Source organism: Nyctibius grandis, chromosome 6 (assembly GCF_013368605.1).
Source record: "Nyctibius grandis isolate bNycGra1 chromosome 6, bNycGra1.pri, whole genome shotgun sequence".
NCBI lineage: Eukaryota > Metazoa > Chordata > Aves > Nyctibiiformes > Nyctibiidae > Nyctibius > Nyctibius grandis.
The window spans coordinates 67584395-67604666 of NC_090663.1; the positions used below are offsets into that span (position 1 = coordinate 67584395).

Consider the following 20272-nt stretch of genomic DNA (forward strand, 5'->3'; position numbering starts at 1 on the left):
TTCCACCAACAGTACAGCAGCCTGAGCAGGAGCTCTAAAGCCACGTGACAAAAGGTTGTGTCATGCTAATACCAAAGTAAAAGAAAGAAAGAAAAAAAAAACCACCACAAACCAGAAAATAGTGGAATGAGGACTTCAAGAGGGGTAAAAATGAAAAACAAAAGCTAACATGACAGAAAAAGCTGTCTGGAGAGACCTGGGAAGAGAGAGGAAATAGAGCAGCCAATGAACAGATCTGTGAAAGACAGTGGGTTTAAGGCTGGTATTTCTGATGTGGTGAAAAGCAAACTAGAGCTGTGCAACTCACAGTTTCATACTAAAGCCAGAGGGAGAGGTGGAAGATCCTTTCAAGCCATTTTCTGATCATTTATTCAGTTTTGCCTCACTCATGGACTGAAGGCAGCGTGGAGCATCTGCTTCACTGAGCCGCTGTCAGGGAGCCATCTGCCTGGCACGGAGCTGAAGCGTGCCATTGGGCTGGGAACGCATCCCAGCACTGACTCCACGGCTCTGCGGTCCACCTCACTCCTGTAGTAGGGTTCTCCTGCCACACGCGGGACCCAAAAGCAGCTCCTTCTCAGCATCAGCTCCCAATGACTGTGTTCAGTGTGAGAGTTCAGATCTACTCTGTTAATGCAGAAACCCATGTTATTAGGCATGTGTCATCCTCACATACCTCTGCACCTTTTGGACGCAAGGTATGGCAAGATGCTCCATAGGTCTGCAGGGCCCTCTTGGGTCTTTACTCCTGCTTCTGCTACTGTAGAATTGTTTGAGAATTTACTCAGCACAAGAGCTGAATTATCTTCCCTAGCCCCTAGGATGGTGTGGGAATGTGGTGTGCCATGCCTGCTGCTCCCCAGAGCAATAGCTAGCTTGGCCTGGACAGCTGGTGGAGCCCCAACTTTACATAGTTTTAGAGGATTTCAGCTGGCTATGGTTTGCTTTGAATCACTGTCTGCTCAAAATAATGATTACATGAACTTTAGCTTTGGTCAAGCCCACTTTTCTCCCATTTATCTGAACATGCTGGCTTCAGGATAATTCCCCAGAAATGTAGCCTCTGGATCTCCTTTTACAGTAATGGTCAGAGACATGCCCACAGCTGTCCTCAGCTATGCCCATCCAGGTGCCCATCACAGCCGCGAGAGTGCCCACAGCTGTACAGAAAGGCCCAGGAGGCGGCTCTGATCCCATCGCCCCACCAGCTGGATCCTTGAGCACAGGCAGCAGGTCAGCAGCAGAGGCCAGAGCCCTCTGCCAGGGCCAGAGCTCTACCCCCAATACATGCAAAACAATTGTCCCCATCCAACAGCTCTAACTTCCATCCCAATTAACACTCCAAACTCTGCAGGGAGGTTTAGGGCTTGCTTTAGGAGTTTAGGTCTGCGAGAAGTCTGAGACCTGGGTGCAAGTACCCAAAACAGCAGAGCCTGTGCCAAGAGCCCTGGGCTCCGCACAACTCCAACACCAAGCCCAGAGCTGCCTTTGACTGGATGGTAAACCAGGATCTGTTTCAAAGAAGGATGATTTAATTCAGCAGAGAGTTTAAGTGGGTTCCTCCTTGTTTCTCTCTACTCTCTCTCAAGACCTCAAGGCAGAATTACTCTCAAACATAGGAATTTTACTTCCTTCTTCCATTGTCTCTGACACCCTCCCTGCAAGCTCTGCAATACACAAACCACGGGTTAATGGAGTAACTGGTGGGAAATGCCTCCATGGTGAGCGGGACCCCAACACACCACCCCCTGGGCAGGTAGCACGCTCTCCCCCCTGGAGCCCTGCAGCAGCTTAAGGTCTGACAGGAGCATTTCCAACCGTGAGCTCACTCGATAGAGCACAGCAGAAGCAAAATGCTTTTGAACTGGGGCAGTGGAAGAAGTATTTAAGAGAGCGAGTAAAGAGGAAGAGGGGGAAGAGAAAACAACAAGTAAGCCTGTGCAAAAGGACAAAAGAGAGAACCATTGCATGGGGACAGGGAGAGGATGCAAGAGAGACAAGATACACAAGGTTAAACTACCGTGCAAATGGGGAGCCAGCGGGTTGCTAGGCTTCCAAGTTCACCGTGCCTGTGCACAGATGCTATTTATGGGAACATGCCAGAATCAATAGGCAGAAGATTTTTTTTCAACATCCTTATTAATGACCTGAAACAAAGGCAAACAGCGTATTAATTACAGCTGCAGATGATGCTAAATTTGGAGCAGCAGTGAGAGAGCTAAGAAACACAAAAGGATCCATGCAGAAACAGGGAAAGTAAGGCTCAAAATAAAGATCTGCCTGGATAGAAAAAGCAAAGTAATGTAGTTCAGGGGGCAATAACTGCACACAAGGATCTGCAACGAGGATGAGATGCTTGGGGAAGCAGGAGCCTGCAAGAAGGATCACCAACAGCTCATAAAATATTCTCAGTGTGCAATATGATAAGCCAGCAAGACATCAGTGTGATTTTGAACAGCAGGCACGTAAGTATCATCTCACTGTCAGAGAAAAGCAATGAAAACTATACCAGGCAAACCGTTTAAAAATGGATGGGATGGGAGATCAACAGCATAAAATATTTCAGCCATCTTTTTCAGAACAACCCATGGCTGGATTTCCAGAAAACCTTTACTACGCCTGGTGCCAAACTCTTCTGAAAACCTGAGTGTCCAGGGGGCTGTCCTCTTATGAAGATATGGAAAGATATTGTCACAGTCTGTAGCTCCTTCACAGGCATCAGGAAATCATCCTCTGCTCTAAGTTGTTGCTTAAATTGAAGCAGATCGCCCCACCAAAAAATTTCAACTCTGTTGTATGCTGAATATCAAAATTAGAACCTCTTCCGTTTCTGAAACCTGGGACCACGTTAGAAACATGATACGTATTTACTATTTGTGAATCCAGCAGATTCCTGATTGCTTTTGACTTTTATCTGGTTATAAAAAAAACCCCAATCAACCAAAATAAGAAGCCCAACAAGCACTGGGTTCGCTCTGCACATCTGTACAGACAATGGTGGCTCCTGAAAGAGATGAAATGACTGGACATCATTCTTAGGCACAGATTACAAGGCGACACTGTGTCGGATAGCAACTATCCGCATGTTACCAACATCAAACGTAACCTAGTCACATGGAGCAAATCGCAATTATCTCTGAGGGACAAAACACCAGACACAAATATAGCAGCAGTGAAACAAAATCAATTGTACATTCACAATGGCACTACTGTCAATACATAGAACATCTTTAAAATACAGAATAATGTCACACGACTGTTCCCGTGGGGTGGCGACACGCGGAGCCTGGCACCGACTCACGCCTAGTGCCTGCCACCTCTGCCTGCGCAGGGTTGGCTAGGAGAGGAGGGATAGCAGGGTTAGAAGCAGGGAAGAGAATCAGTGCTTGCCAGTCCCACTGCTGGCATCTTTCTCATAGACAGCTAAAAAACCTCACAGTGCTTTGCAGAAGTAAGGGATTTGGACACTACATTCAGCCACAGCAAGGTGACTACTTTGAACCTGACACAAGCCTGGAGAGCCATCATCCTCACAGTTTGGTCTAGGAGAGTTGTACCAAATACAGATCCCACCACAGCCCCATTTTCTGAACAGACTTTGGGACTAGGCAAGTTTTGTGAACATTTGACCTTTTTTGTGTGTTACAAAATGCAACAAATGTTTTTCTGGTCCTGATGCAGCAAATCACTGACTAAGTTTTAAGTCAAGTGATTACAAATCTTAGGTCAGCCAGCATGGGGATGTACTACATCAAGAGCCAGGAAGCAGGGCAGGAACTCCTAGACCACCTCTGTCTCACCAGTACCAACCATGGGGAAAAACGCATGGGGGAAAGTGCTGGCCACTCCAAACAAAACAGATGACATGCCTTATGAGATCAGAACAGTGGCTCACGTAGCCCAATACTTTTTCCCAAGGGGATAAGAGGAGTTGCTATTCAGAGAAGAAAAAAAAAAAAAAATTAAAAGGGGAAAAAAGACAACACAGCCCAGTTACTGTTGCACTAGGGCCTGCACACTTGTGGTCTTCAAGATGTGGCATTTTGCACAGAGTATGTTGAAAGCAATTACCAAGGCTGGAGGCTGTCCCAGGGTTGTTATCACGCTTGCTCTTACCAGACGGGTGACAGATCTTGGATCAAGATAGCCACCAAGGGTCAGGGCCTTGGTTTTATGTCTCATTCTGAGGACATCAGCCCCATTTACTCCTGTGCTGGTACAAAGCCCAGTACAGAGAGCTCAGAAGAAGCTGCATGAGCATTGCTTTCTCCTAGGACTGGCCACTATTACTGACAGCTACAGCCCCAACACAGATTTTGTCAGCTGCTGTTCCCATGGCCTCAAGCCAGCAGGTAGGGGATCCCCAGTTGGGGCTGCCAGATCCCTCTTCAGACTGCTGAGCGCTTCCTCTGTCTCCCCATGGCATCCCACTCAGCGGGGGCTCTGGCAGACGGAAAGATCACAAACCAGCAAAGAAAGCCAGGAGCACCAACAATGAAACATGGACTAGAAAAACATCCACTGCACTCACCGTGGTGAGAAACAGGGTAGGAGAAATCCACATAATCCATGCCACAAAAACACACCGTTTGAACCTCTTGTCAGAGTCCATCTGATTTCTGGTTGTGGTTGCCTTTCTCCCAAGCTCTGTCCCACAGCCTCTGCCCACGGCCACTTCCTGCCAGCCCCCTGACGCCAAGCCCCGCTCACAGCCAACCTGCACTGTTATTTTATATCTGCTCAGGGAGCTGCTCCTTGAGTGGCATCTTCGGCTTTCAGTTGCTATTGTGGAAAAACCTTAGCTCTCCTACTGCCATCATTTTGAGGCCAGCTTCAGAAGCATACAGCACCCTGGTTCTGCTGGAGATCTCACTGCTGGGCGATGACATTCACAACACTGTTTAGCCTACACGATCTGACGCGTCCCCAGCCTGGACTGCTTGAAGTTACATTCAGCAAAGGCTTATACATTTTTGCACACACACTGTGTGTGTGCAAAAGAACTGTGTCTTTAGCAGTTCAAGGAGCAGGAGGCAAGATCCCATGGACACGGGAGGGAGTAATTTAAGAAGACGTGAATTCTAGTGACACTAATGGCCGAGAAAGCACATCTTTTGCTTGGGGAAGAAAATTAACAAACACAAGGCCTGTGCTTCACCTGTTGACATCTGTTACCTCTTCAACAACAGGGCAGCTGAAAACAACTGACCTTAAAAATGCTGTTGCATGAAGAAGACATCTTGTGACATTACATCATTTGGTGGAAGTACTCTCTCCACAGCTGGAGTAGCCAGCAAAGTCTCAGGCAAACCTCTGTATGACAAAGCCTGGCAAAAAATTTTCATCACAGCACAGGTAATTTTTTTTTTTTTTTCACAACTTGTCTTATTTGTATAAGTAACTATTTGAGGATTAAAAATAACAGGGATGGACATGCAATATTTGTCCATTTCAACACCAGCATTTTACCTCTGCTTATTCAGCCAGATCAAAATTGCTTGCTAGGGAATTTTAATAACTGAACACATAAAACCCAAGTTCTTCCATCAGGCTACAAGAACTGCAGGAGGAATACAAACAGCGAGTTGCTCAAGCACAAAGTGAGCATTGCAAAGCTGACTGATCGCCATAAATATGTAACACTTCCGTATCTTACAGTTAGGATTTTTTCCTTTCTAAAAATTAAATTACATCTGCATATCCTGCATCTGCCTTCTCTTCCTCACTTGTGGGTTTTTGCTGTTATTCAGTGGCAGATTTAGGACTAATGAACCACATCTGCTAATCTGACCAAACCAGGGAAAGCACTTCCAGCAGTGTTGAGTGGTGCCTAACTCCACTCCCACTGAAATTCAGGGCAGCACTGCCATCCATTTCAGTAGCTGCACCATGCTTGGCCTCTTCTGAACACCTCAGAGATCGTCCACTTCACTATGCACACAGACAGCAGTATAAGATTCTCTCCTGATCCAACATCAGGGCTCAGACCAGAGATGTAGCCAATAATTTCATGGTGCCTGGTACCACAACATTTTTTTTGCACTGTCATTACAGAACACCAAGTTTTGGGATATACTTTCTTAAAATGCCGTGTCTGCCCTTAGACAGGAAAGTTTTCCTATGCCAAATTAGACCTTGGTCTACCCAAACATCTCATTTAAAAATGCTGGTTGATGTCACATACTGCATTGGTGGGAGGGCCAGGGTCAACACGCAGCATTATTAGATCTATATTAGATACCAAGTCTCTTACTTCTGTCACCCTCCAGGGCAACCTTGGAGATCTCTTCCTCCACAGCAGAGAGTCGGGAAGAACAGTAACACAGCACTTAATCCACATCAACTTACCAAAAAAAGCCTCATTTCCTGACCTGGAACTACATTTACTAAAGAGGGAGAAATTTTCCACCTTAGTCCCTAAATTGCTGCCAAGAAGAAATGCTGAATTAGTGCTCTCGCCCTGGGGTCTCTGGGAAACAAACACTTCTCTGCTAGCAGACGGAGTCAATTGACCAACCCACTGTTTGCTGAGCCCTGCTAACTGTCAAAGGCTGGCATCAAAAGCACCTTGGGCTGGATTCAAACTAGCAACTGAGAATTAAAAAGCACCAGCATGCAGCAGCACCAGTTCTCTGAGCCGCCCACCGTACAGCACATGCCAGCTCTCACAGGGAGCTGTGCATTCCTGTGAAGACCAAACATGTGAAATCTCAGGCCAGAACTGGGTTCATCTAAAATTAGATCTACACATTCTCTGAGCTACTCTAAACTGAATCAAGAGAGAAAGAGATAAGAGGAAGTACATCAAAGGCAAAGGGACAGCCGAGTTTTAGAGCTGCAGAGAAGATGAGTTCAGATGAGGCCCTTCTCCTGCCCCTCTGCACCTCAGCAGAGGAGCTCTACGAGAAGCCATCTGTCGCATCCTTTGGCCCTGCCATCACCAGCTCATGAAATCCAGGCTGTATCTGCCTGGATGCACATGACTGCCTATGCATTTTCAGGAACATTCCCCAGAGCCAGCCCTTTTGGCTGAGTATACAAAAGACTTTATTCCGGTTGGAATAGCAGAAACATTCACATTGACAACTGCAGCCAACGTGATATAAATAAAAGCCAACAGAGCAATGGAAATCGCAGCTGACAGCAAGTATTCCAGCGAATGCTAAAATTCCCCTAGGAAGCAAATACAGATTCCCTGAACTCACCAGCAACTGAAGATTGCCTTAAGATGCTGAACAGTTTATATATATTTTTAGATCAAAAGAGAAAGCTGGAAGATGCTCTGGTTTCTCTGAAATTTTTCCATGCTTATGTGTAGCCACTCAGCTCAGCCGAATCCCGTGTCATCACAAAACCCTGGGCAGATTTCACTTGTCTCCCAGTGACCTCACTGCTGTCCTCAATCTGCATGCTGGCTAGGGCTCTGGTGGTTTTTATGTGCTCTATAAATGCCAAGAAAGAATTAATGACAATTTTGTCTCTCTTTTCAAGGACGAAGCAAAGAAATAGTGCAGTTAAGCCATTAGCACGGCACTCCAGAGCCCTGCATACAGCAGACAGCTCTGCCTCAAGGAAGAAGGCTTAATTATTTAGCACCCCTGCCCATCACCAGCTAAAGCCTGACCCATATGCAGCTGGGTACGTGGCGAGGGAATAGCTTCATCCCACCGCTCACGCTGTGCACGCTGGCAAGACCACCCAAAGCACAGAGCCAGGGAACAGCAGTTTCTCAGCTATTAGAAACAAAGACGTGTTGTGCTACATACTTGTGATTTGGGCAATCCGAAAGCTTTCGCCTTTTACAGTCTCTAGGCATGGGGCACAGGAAAGGAACAGGGCTCATCCAGGCACAGTTCCCTGGGGAGGCAGCAGCACCTTTGTCCCAGCTCCCCGCTGAACAGGATCCATTGCACAGGACAGACCCTGCTTCGACCCGGTGCCCTCCCAGGCCAGCCAGCAGCTGCTGAAGCAGAGTTGTGATGGTTTTGACCTCTCAGGACTTCAGACTCTGGATGATGTTGCCATCCCTCTGTATCAGTGCATCTTGCCCAGATGCTTTGTGCCTACTTCACTTGTATGCTGTCAGCTCCTACACCTTTTCCTCCCCTTTCCAAAACCAAACAGAGCTCAGAGAAAAACCTGTTGCAAAAATGGCGTTTCCCAGTTTTCTCTCCTTCTGGCACTTTGAGCCTCAGAGCAAGCACTACACCTCATTAAAATTAGAAGGCACAAGCCTCTTGCATCCAGCCAAACATGCAGTAGGCAGGTCAGTTACCCAGAGCCATCAGGTTAGAGGATGGTGCCAGAGAAGAGAAGGACACCTTTGTTTCCAGCGCAGTGGGCAGGCTGATGCTGTCAGCTCTCCGGGGGCACTCACCGGATGATTGCTCACTACGCTCCCTGAATGACTACTCACTGTGTCCGTCCAGCCCAAATAGTGAGCTCTGGCACAGGGAGAAGGCCCACACACTGGGTCTCTGCCTCCACCTACCCAGCAAGATGTTTTTTGTATTCCCCACACACACACACACACTTCCCCACCACCACCTGTGTATACACTGCATAAGGAGGGCAGCTTTCATCTGCCTGCTGAATAGTGGCCAGGCAGTTTTCGGCCAACTCAAGCACACAAGTCTATCCCTCTGCATCAAAAGTAAGAGCCAAAGCCAATGGAAAACAAGGAGAGCCTTGCTATGGCTCCTGCGAGGAGGTCTGGCCACACTTGCACGCCCGCCTCACTGCAGCCGAGTCCAACTGACTGCAGCAGGGAAAGAAACAGCTCAGAATGAAAACAGTCATCTACAACCACCATTACAACTGATTGCTTCAGTTGACTATACAGGTCTTATTTTCCACACCTACAGTCAAATACATTCTGGAAAGAAGTTATAACCTCATGGTACTGGCTAAAAAAATTATTAAAAGGCAAAACATCTTTTTAAACCCTCAATCCCCTATAAAATACAGATTTTGTGACATTTTCGTAAGACATGCTGCGATTTCCAACCTGCGCTGTTACCCAACACCCATACATTTCACTTCTTCAGTGCTCTGGTACTGACCCTGCCTGAACGATCACCCAAAGAGAGCAACAGGCACCAAGTGTGAGCCCAGGACCGCTCTCCCTCCACCCCACATGCTGCCAGAGCTCAGAGAACCTATTTCCAGTCTTTCCCATCAGGACCCGCTTTTGCTGCTCTGCCCTAACACTTCTCTACACAAGCTGCAGCCCTTCTGCATCCCAACTCCTCCCCCTCCGTTTATGAAGAACATGAAATAAGCCTCAGAAACACCTCATCTCACCCTGGCCTCCACCTTCTCTCCAAGCTCTCAGGTGTCCAGGAGGGCACAGCAAGCTTGTATATCCACCCCAGCCTTGGACTGCAGCAACTGCTGGTTAGAGCAGTGCAAACCCCTTCCAGGTGCCTTCTTCCTTGCTTCCGAAATGCCACCTAAGCGCCTGGGCAGAAGTCCCTTCACAGATCCAGCTGTGTGGCCATGATAGGAGACATCCTGTGAACCACTCCAGATGACACTGCAACCCCTTCCACTGACACAGTGGGATCCCACAGACACAGAAGGCATTACAGTGAGGCTGGGTTGGGGAGGATATGAAACACTTAAAAATACAAAGTCAGCCAAAGAACAGAGCCAAAGAGCCAGGCAAAGAAAGGAGTCCAGTCAGGAAGAGCTCCCTGATTTGCCAAGGCCAGGTTATTTCATTCTGAGCTGCTCAGAACACCATCTGAGAAGCCAGTGGACAAAAATGGGTCGACAAAGATCCGCATTTCAGTCTCCCTTCAGAAATCCCCATCCTCCTGGTGCTGAGGTCCTTGCACAAGAGGGATGGCACACAGGATTCCTGACACCAGCATCTGACAAACAGCCCTCCCCTCTCTTTCATACCAGCCTTGCTTTACTTAGCACAGTAATTGTTAATGTATCAGCTCTCCAACGGGGCAGCACTATTGTTAGCCTACACAGTAAAAATAAAATCTGATTGCAAGAAATTGTTTGACTTCAATTATAACATCAGTGTTAATTACAAGTGCAACTGTAATTGCAGAGAGGAAAGGCAGAGTGGCAGTGATGAGGATGCATACTAAGTTCTGGTGGGGGAGCTGACATTTTCCATCCCAGCCCTCCCAGGGGAGAGAGCAATGCTTTTGCCTCCTTGACAGCAGTTGCAGCAATCCCAGAGAAGCAGGTCTGCATGGCTCACAGTGCTCTGCCTGGTGGCATCTCCTGGAGAAGAGGCATCTGATCTCCTCCCAGCCCCTTGAGACTTCCTCTGATGCTGACACAACTCTGACCACTGCAAAACTACTTGGAGCAAAGTCCGTTCCGACTCATCCATGGAAACTCTTCCGTGCCCATATACTGCCATCCCCACCTCCACATGTAACCAAAGACAAAAAGCTAGAGCCACAAACCTCTGTTGCCTCCCCAGAGCCTGCCTGCACCAGCTCAGGAGCTGGTGGGCCACGGCTGGAGGAGGCATCTCACACTTTCATGGCCCTTGACTGGGCTTCTGTGTGTTTGACACAGCCAGCTCTGGGGGTGCCAACAAACCTCCCCTGCTCCTTCCTTCACAGGGCTGCTTCAGAGGGATGCTTCTCCCAGTGCCCCGAGGGGCAGCCTGGAAGCCAACAATCCCTGTCAAATTCAGGAGAAGTAGAGACAGGGATTTCTGCCTTTGCTGGATCCAGCTCTTATCTCTGGGTCAAAGGGAAAGAGTATTTGAGATTCTTCTGGTTTGCCTGGAGCATGGCTCAGAGCAGCTAAGAGCCCAGCAGTGCTTTGTGCCAGGTGAACATCCAAGTATCTAAACATGAACAGCTTCACTACTCACTCACCCATTCACTCTGTCCAACTGCAAGAACTTGTTAGGAGTGCCTCGAACCCATCTCCTGAGAACCAAAGGGCCATCACATGCATCCAGGGCACAGCACACACATGCTCTGCCCCCAGATAGGCATTAGATTTTTTTCTCTCCATTCCTTTATCATGTTCACAGTGACCATGTGACGTGCAGCACGCAAAACAGAGGGAAACAAAACAGAGCACCACCAATGCACTGGGGATGAAATCAAGATGGGGAACAAAAATACGCACTCATGGCTGAACATCATGAAGTTCACAGACAAGGCCTTAAGGAATAATCTCCAGCAATAGTTAAGAAAGGAGTGAATGCTGGGGAAGGGAAAACATCTGATGGGCAGGAGTTTCCTCTACAGTAGAGCATCTCAGAGCGGGATCCGGAACAGGCCCAGGGCCACTCTCATGTCTGTGCATTGCTAGGTAGAGGGCGTATTCCCCAGCTCTACAGTGGACACAGAGCTCAGACCATTTCCAGATGGGAAAGGCTAGGGAACAGCATGTTACAGCCACCCCCAGCTCCAGGGCACTTGCCATTTTTAAGGAGAGAAGTACTGCTTGAGAAAAGAGACTGTTCCCATCAGAGATAACGCTACCTCTTGACTCTAGGCAGGAAGGAATAAGCCAACAACCTGACTATGAAGAGACAGCTGTAATACAACGCTTTCAAACAGGGCAGGGGAGGAAAAGCCACTCCAAACCTGCCCTGGAGATAAGCAGGACTATTCCCTGGTGCTGATGTGCACCTCAGAGGTGCAATTCCCATCTGAAGGTCCACCTCTTCTCTGCCCATCTAGTGGACCCCCTGCTGTCTTGAACTGCTGAAAGCATGGCAGAGCTAGGGGCTGATGGACAACAAGGCTGGCCTCCAGTATGCCACAGAAACCTCCCAGAGCTGCTCACTGCTCACAGCCGGGACCGTTCTGTAAGCCAGCAGACAGGAGATCTCTCCTGGGAGTAAGGTGAGGTAAGGTCCTTCTGTTCATTACGCCCCTCTCGCCAAGGTGGCCACAGACACCTCCATAGAGGTATCTAAGAGGAAAGCATTTACTACATGCTTCCTAACCCAAAACCTTGCCTACAGAAATCATCTGAGCATAACCACTTCGCAGGACCCGGAGGGTGCTCCTGCCAGAGTGGCAGCAGGAGTGACAGTAAGAGAAGTTTTAATCAAATGTCTCCATTTCACGTTTGTGAAACGGAGACAATATTTCCACTCCCCTTCATCAACAGAGGTCTCAGAGGTACCTAGTGGAACTTCCTTGGAGCCAGGATTTTTTATTTACAGCCAACTGTGCAGAGTTTCTAACACTGTGCGTAGAAATGGTTAACGACAAAAACCAGTTAATAACGAAAAAGCCAGCAGATGGCACTCAAGAATATGCAAGACTTCTGAAATGTGTAAGACCAATAAAACTTGTATCTGCAGTGCACAACAGCAACACGTGCCTCATTACATAGACACACTACAAGAAGGCCTGAGAAAGAGGTGATAATCTTGGTGGTGCACCATAGTAACCCAAAGTGCTAAGACCACAATTGCTTTAGTCTTTCTTATCGAAGGGATCCAGGCAGGATTTGGATCCAGACCCATGCCTGGGAGCAGCTCGCATTTTGGTGGGAACGCAGCTGAGCAGTACTGCTGCTCCGTCTGTGCTCTCAGCCAGCCAGCGCTTGAGCACAGGGGAAAGCTGTGGGTAAGCACGGCATGGGGCCCGCCACGGCTGAACATGATCTGGCATTCTCAAGTGCACTAAAACGTCTCCTAAACGCTGCTAAAACACCAGCAACAAGCCTCCCCTCCTATATGAGCACCATTAGAGCAAGGCCATCCTCCTCCCCGATCCCAGGCTCTGGCAAGGCGTAGCAGTGTGTGAACGGACATCCACTCGGCTATCAGGCAGCTCTGTGAAACACATCCAGATGATACAGGGTTTCTGGGTGGCTGTGCCTGTTCTAGTTTTTAAAGTTATTAGTACTAGTAATGCTCGTCAGCTTGAAAGAAAAGACTTTAAAGCAGGTAAACAGCTTAATCTTTTGTGGGGTTTTTCTATTCCCTAGAATCATAGAATCCTTTTGGTTGGAAAGGACCTTTAAGATCATTGAGTCCAACCGTTAACCTAACACTACCAAGTCCACCACTAAACCATATCCCTAAAACACCACATCTACTCGTCTTTTAAATACCTTCAGGGATGGCGACTCCACCACTTCCCTGCGCAGCCTGTTCCACTGTTTGACAACCCTTTCAGTGAAGAAATTTTTCCTGATATCCAATCTAAACCTCCCCTGGTGCAACTTGAGACCATTTCCTCTCGTCCTATTGCTTGTTACCTGGGAGAAGAGACTAACACCCACCTTACTACAACCTCCTTTCAGGTAGTTGTAGACATAATGCATTTGGCTACTTTAAATGCTTCCTCACACGCCTCGTGCGAAGGCTAAAAAGCACCTTCTTCCAAACAAAATCTGAGACCCGTACACATCACATGTCACCCAGAATGGAGTCTTGACGAAAAAGAAGCTGTCATGAGCCCATCACAAACAACCGTTAGCAGCAGAAACATTGGGCCCTGCAGTGAAACATGCTGGTAATTTTCTCTGTACAGGGATTTCAGAGTTCTTTGCTTTACTTTCCTAACCCAAACAGATAACCTGGGATGCAATATGATGGAGCTGGCTGGAGTAAAGAAGTTCCTGGTTAAGAAGCATCATTTAATGGCATGTTACAAACTCAGGGAATGAGCCGCACACAGTTTCCTACCAAGTGGCATGTTGAAGGAGGTGCAGCATGTCCAGCCCAAAAGAGGCCATCAGTGAACCACAGCCACATCCACAGGCCCAGCTGGCCACAAGGTCCCCTTTGCACGAGTTCATTCCTGGGGAACCTGCATGCCTAGCCCAGCCAGCAGACCCATCACACCACTCCCTGGTTTCTGGCCCCCTAACAGCAAGGTGCTTCCACCCTGCTTCAGTTCCTGATGCAAGTCTGCAGAGAATGGTGATCCCTCCCCTTCAAACACCTCTAGAGGGGGTGCTAAGCACCAGGAGCCCAAAGCCCTGCAAAAGCATGTGGACAAAGAGAGACTTGAAGGGGAAAGTCCATGTGCCAGCTCTCCGGGGCCTGGGATGCATCATGCTCTGGGCTTTGCAGGATGGCCAGTGAACCCTGCCAAACCTGCCGGCTGTGCCCAGCAAGCCTACTGGTGGGACTGGGGGCAGACAAGACTCAAGGCACGTTTCTTCAACAGTTCTCATCCCTTTCCAAGGCTGGGAACCTGGATTGCAGGGATGCCCCAAAGCAGAAGCTGTCAGCTACGAAACAGCATGGATGCAGACAGCAAAGCATCAAGAAGAAGGAGGGACCACATATCACAAGCTGCCTGGCTCTGGATCAGGAGGGAAAGGGGAAGGCAACAGGGTCTTCTCCACACACCCCTGCACCAAACCACAAGTCAGGCTGGAAAAGAGCAAGGCAAGAGGGCTCCCAGTGAGCTCCGTCGGGCTGGCAGAGCAGGGGACATTTCAAAGGCACAGTGCCAGCGGGATCTTCTGGGACAGCTACATGGCTGTCCCATGGGCACAGCCCAAGGCTGCTTGATGCCTCGCACGTATCATCGGCTGCCTCTCGGGTCAAGGCAGTTTCCAGCTCATGGACTAATTTTATTGTTTTTGTTCAGCTTGGACTGAAACCAAATTCCGCGGAAACACTGGGATGGCCCTGAAAGCCTATGTTTTAACCAGTTTAACTGTACATCCCTTGGAAGATAACCCAATTCCCAGTCCTCCCTGGGCGAGGTGGCTGCACCACCCAGAATGCTGGTTTGGGATCCCTTGTGCAACCCCGGCTCCATGGGGGGTGCGGGAAGCTGTAACGTGGGCCTCAAGGTGTTAGTGTGGGACAGAATGGAAACAGGGGAGCACAGATAATCCGGAGTAAACAACCAGTTTAGCAGCATTTTTCCATTGTCTATTATGTACAGCTGGACGAATGTCAATAAATTGCCAACAGAAATGAGCCCTGCTGAGCAGGCAGTTTGGCTTGAAGAGCTGTTTTCTAGGCGGCACAGTGGCGTTTCAGCTTCGCTTAGCAAGTAGCGGGAATGAGGGATTACCAACTGCCTTCAGGGGTGGGAAGGAGGAAAACAGACCCCGCACAGAGGGAGGGAAGCAGCTGGTCTGCCCTAGCCGAAAGCCCACTGAGACACGGGTGTCTCGGAGGAGAAGAAAGTAAAAAGCCACACAGGCAGTGGTGAGTCATGGGAAGCTGCCTGCTTCCTGCCAGGCACCATGGTGGTCACACCCAGCACCAGCGACCCACTCTCTGCACACTTGCTCCTGCAGCTTACCCACGGGGGAGTGGTGGTGGGGAGCACGGGACAGAGCAATGCAAGGGCTTGCATAAAATCACTGGGAAGCTTCCCAAGTCCCAGGCAAGCTTGGGAAAAAAAACACAGATGGATGCAATGAGGGCTACAGCTTCTCCATCCGCACATCTCTGCACTGCCCAACACTACACCCTTACCTACCACCCAACTTCTTTGCCATGACAGGCCTGCTACAAAGGCTGGCTGGCAGCCACTGCCCACAGCAAGGCAGTCTCACAGCTGGTCTGCACAGGAAAGGAGATGTGGAGAACTGGGGAGGGCAAGGGACACATCTGATTGACACTTCTTTCTGACACAACTTTACTGGTTGGCTCCTTCCAGAGTGAAACGAGGTGAGTTTGTTAACTTAGGCAACAGCAACCTTGCTTTTGTCTACCCTGAGAGAGTCTCTCAGAGGGACCTTGGACACAGGTCTCCAGCATGACAGCAAGCTACTTTTGTCTGACATATTCTGCAGGAGATCCTGTATTTTCACCTTTCCCACCACCTCTGAGGGGGGCCAGACCCCGCAGCAGCCAGCCGCAAGAGTGGCACGCAGTGTCCAGCTGGCCAGGACAGCTGGAGCCAATGCACTCACTCCCTGCTGTGGAGCCCCTGTAAAAACCACCTGGCAAACTCCCATAAAAGCTTTGTGGTCTGCTTTAGGGTGGCTGTCAAAAATAATGATGTTGAGAAATGGGAGACTTTCAGAAAGAAAGGCATTAAGTTGCAAAGTCGCTGAGACTTGTCTATTATTCAGCATCTGTTTAATTTAAACTAGGAAAAAATACCTTGGACAATGGAGGGCTGAAATTGGTAATTCAATCCTTTGGCCCCAGCCTTAGGGAGTTTTGTAATTAAGACACAGTGAAATCAGAGATTATTTCAACTTGTCTTCTTGGAAAGGCAAAACATAAAAAGAAAGCCCACCTGCCCGCATGCTACAGGACCTAAAAGGGTTGAAAGCAGACCACGGGCTGTGTATTCTGGCCACACAGCTCCCACAGGCTCTCCTGGTCTCCCCAACCATCAAGCTACAGCCAAGGTAAACCATGAAATCAGCCTGAACACGACCAGGAATAGGGATGGGAGAGGAGTAGCACTCACAGAAGGAAACTAAGCAAAACACAACCACCCTGCAAACCTTCTCTGATCCGAGTGAGACAGGTAGTGGTTTAAGTAAACCAGGCAGCCAGTCAAATGTCAGGTCCCCACCAGGGACTCAGAAACAGTTTCTCAATTAAGAACTTGTCAGAGGACAGCAAGTGACAGAAGGGTTCATTTCTGCAAACAGGAACGGTGGCTATTTCTAAGGGTTTAAGACAGACTGAGTATCAAAAGCTGAACCAGTGAAAAACAGATTTAGGAATTCCTCAAACAGAAGAAATAAACCTGATCTCTAAAGAATTTGGCTGGGGCTTTTTGAGTCACCTCAACACTACTGATAGCAGTCTGACAACCCAAATTCCCTGTTTGTGAGTTCCCTGCAGCAGAGACCCTTCTTTCCTCTATTATACAAGTCCCGGGCCATTATGTTCTCCATTCACTCAAAAGCTCCCCAAAGCAGGTCTTTTACCCAAGAAATCACACCATCTCTAAGCAGCATTCGAGTTTTTATCTTCTTGGCCACCCACATTTACACGACTCCATACACAATGCTGCCTAGTGAAGTATGGCGCTGACATCCACCATCTATTAGTCTCACAAACCCTGAGAAACCTTGTACAATACTGCAGTGCCTCTATGTAGCTCTTCCCCAAGCATCATTCTTTTGTGGAGAAAAGAGGACCTCACTGTAGGATGGAAGTAAAGGCACCGTATTTCATATTCTCTTTCCCAACCCAAATCCTCAGCTTTTCATGGCTAGCAAAAGACAGACGCAGCAAGCCCCCTCACCTCGGAAAGCACAGCTGGGCTTATCTTCTCCTTGCCAGCGTCTTACAGCTCTTCCTCGACTTTTAAATCTTCCCTAATGAGATGTATCACCTTCCCCAAGAGACAAAGGACCGGGTGATTTTCTACTCCCAACCGGACCAGAAAGACGTGGATGTTCATAAAGCAACACGAGGAAGCAGCAAAGGGAAGACAAACGCGTTCTCTATCAGACTTTTAAACCGAAATACCAGCTGCTTGACTCTTTTTTTCTTTTTTTTTTTTAACTGAAAAACCTGATAAATGTAACCGGAGGCGGAGAGCCTCCTGTTTCTACGGCAACCGAGGGCCCAGCGCGGCGCTGGCAATGGCATCCCGGGAGCGGCCGGCGGGCACGGGAACAAAGGCGGCGGTGGCGGCTGCCGGGCAGCGCGGGGTGCCGGCCCCCCTCGGCGCCCAGCGGAGCACCCGGCCCGCGCCTGCCCGCGAACACACGCGACCCGCCACGCCAACCGCAGCGAAGTGACCGCACAAATAAACAGGGTCTAAAGACACAGAAAACACGACGCGGCTTAGCTTCCCCACCACGGGACCCGCGGAGGAAACCTTCCTTCCCGGACGGGAGCGGGGCCGGGCTGGGGCCGCGCCCGGGTCCCGGCCGCCGCGCAGCCGACCCCTCGTCCCCCGCCCCACCTGTGGCGCAGCGCAGCCCCGCGCCGCCCCCGCACTCACCCCAGAGGAGGGTGAGGAGCTGCGCCCGCGGCACCAGGCTGAGCGCGTAGACGGCGCCCAGGTGCAGCAGCCCCATCAGCACCACGTTGCGCCAGACGATGGCCTGCCCGCGGCCCGCCGTGCCCGCCTCGCCGCTCGCCTCCCGCCGGGACCCGGCCATCTCGCCGAGCCGCGCCGCCGCATCTGTTGCTGCCGCCGCCTCCATTCAGCTCCCGCGCCCCCGGCTGCGCCCCGCACCGCGGGTGGGGGACGGGCAGGGGGGGCGGCCGCCGGCCCTGCATAGCGACAGCCAATGGCAGCCGCGGACCGCCTCGCCCCGCCCCCGCCCCCGGCATCGGCGAGCGGCCGCCCCTCGGGGCGCCTTAACGGCCGCGGGGTCGCTCGCGGCGGTGTCACCAATGGCAAGCCGCGCGCGGCGGCGTGTCCCCAGCGGGCCCCCGCGGGCTCGGCCCCGGCCCGCCGCAGGGACAGCGGGGAGGCTGGCGGGCGTCAGACGGGGCCCGCGCTTGATGGCCGAGAGGTACAGGCCTCCGCCCGCCGTGCCTGCGGCCGTGTGGGCGGCTGCCCTTGGAGAACGGCGGGCAGCCACCTGCCGGTGCCGGGGAGTGTGCGGAGGTGAATGCTCCCCGAGAGAGACATTACAGAGACGTTTGATTTTGGAAGCCTGTGAAACCGGAGTAAAAGATGGCACTGGTGCTAGGGAGGAGCAGGTATTCAGGAGCAAGTTAATAAAGTTTATCTGACTGGGAGTAACAAGATGGGTATTGAAAACAAAAAAAAAACAACAAGCTTTTCATCAGCAGCGAGTACCCGAGTGAAGAGCGCGCCACGCTTTCTGTTTACTCCGTCCCACCACGGATGGAGCATTGTTTTGGTGTTCAGATGTGGTTTCCTGGGGATTCTGTTCCCCATGCTGCCACGGCCTCCCGCTGCAAGCTGCTGCGGGAGAGGAAGGGCCCCCCCATTACTCGGGATGCCAGGGTGGGGTTTGGAATGGCGAGTTCACCGGTGTCAAGGATGACCCAGATACGTGGAGGAGCGGCAGGCAGAAAGTAGTTCACTGTTACTAGTGAGGCGCTTCACCTGCTATGGAGCAGGAAGCATCTTGCACAAGCAGCGTATGGAGGGTTTAAGTCATTAGGTGGGAACCAGATGCTAAGTCCAGATAAAACATTTGCCCGCGATGCATTTTGTTTAGTTCGGATGTTTCTGGGAGGACAGGAGGGAAGGAGGGAGCAACACAGGCATGTCAGCAGCCCTCCACCCTGGCTGGGGCTGGCTCCCCCATGAGTTATAGCCTGCGATGTCTTCCCATCACTGCACCACGTCCACAGAAGGGGGTGATTTAACTTGCAGTGTGCTTTCCTGCTCTGACTTCCTCTGGGTGCCCAAGGCCAACCGTTAGGGTAAGTTCAAGTGTACCTGCTACCAGTTTAATATGTGATATTCGCTTTCCTTTTAGGACTCTGACATATGATGTTGGGGGCAGGCAGGAGGGACGACTCTGTCCTTTAATGACTTTTCCATCTCTCAGTGTCTGAGAGCAGAAAGAAGCTCCCATCCCTTACACACCAGCTGCTCCCGGGCTTGTGCTGGGTGCACTACGCCGTGGGTGACCCTTGGGATTATAGGAGCAAACTGCACAGCCCAAGCTCACCTCCGCACACTGCGGCTCACGCAGGTATGCTGCCCTGAGTATTTAATGGAGGAAGGTCAGGGCTCGGGCGAGTGAAATGGGAGTGCTACCAGGCAGCAAGGAAATACGGACACCGGGGAGCATGTCTCTTTGGAAAGGCAGGATGAAAGCACTCATCCTGACCTGCCTTCTGCAGGCTATTAAAGCATGGCACAGGATAGATGTTAGTGTTGTATGCTCACACAAATGTAAGTGGCACTGAAACCTAGCAGCTGACTTCCACAAACATTCCTGCCACCTTGGCAAGAGGCAAACACATGGAAACTGCTTTATGAGATTTCCAACTAATCTGAGTCACTGATGAATGCATCCGTGAAGGCTCTCTCTGCCACCAGTGTGCATTACTGCGATGTTATCTTTGCACACCATACTGTATGTTTCATATCTTACTTTTATCTCCAGTTCATAGCAGTTTGTTTACACAATAGCCAAAACACCACAGAACACAGGTGAACAAAGATGACATGACAAATGCTTTGTTGTGGCCAGATGTCCTCTGGGTGTGGGGAGTGCTGATGCTTAGGGTGACACTGTTGGGTATCTTCTGTGAAGGAAAAGGCCTCATGCCCCTGTCCTAGCAAAGCCGGTCGCATGCAGAGAAAGCTTGTCAAGTGCAGCAGCAGAACTGGAAGGGGGACACCATGCTGTACCCAGCCCACCTGGGACCAGAGGGGTCCCTCCTGCTCATGGAATTGCTGGTCCTGGTGGAGGAGCAGATGAAGCCCAA

At 50.2% G+C, this 20272-nt stretch overlaps 1 protein-coding gene across 1 annotated transcript in view; it reads right to left on the reverse strand.

The window, feature by feature from the left end:
- SCD5 (stearoyl-CoA desaturase 5) overlaps positions 1 to 18071 on the reverse strand; it is a 37392-nt gene extending 19321 nt beyond the window's left edge. Inside the window, exon 1 of the mRNA XM_068403764.1 lies at positions 17850 to 18071. Within this exon, the coding sequence (XP_068259865.1) occupies positions 17850 to 18054 (205 nt within the window). The 5' untranslated portion in view covers positions 18055 to 18071. The remainder of the gene's footprint in view (positions 1 to 17849) is intronic.
- Between the last annotated feature and the right edge of the window lie 2201 nt (positions 18072 to 20272).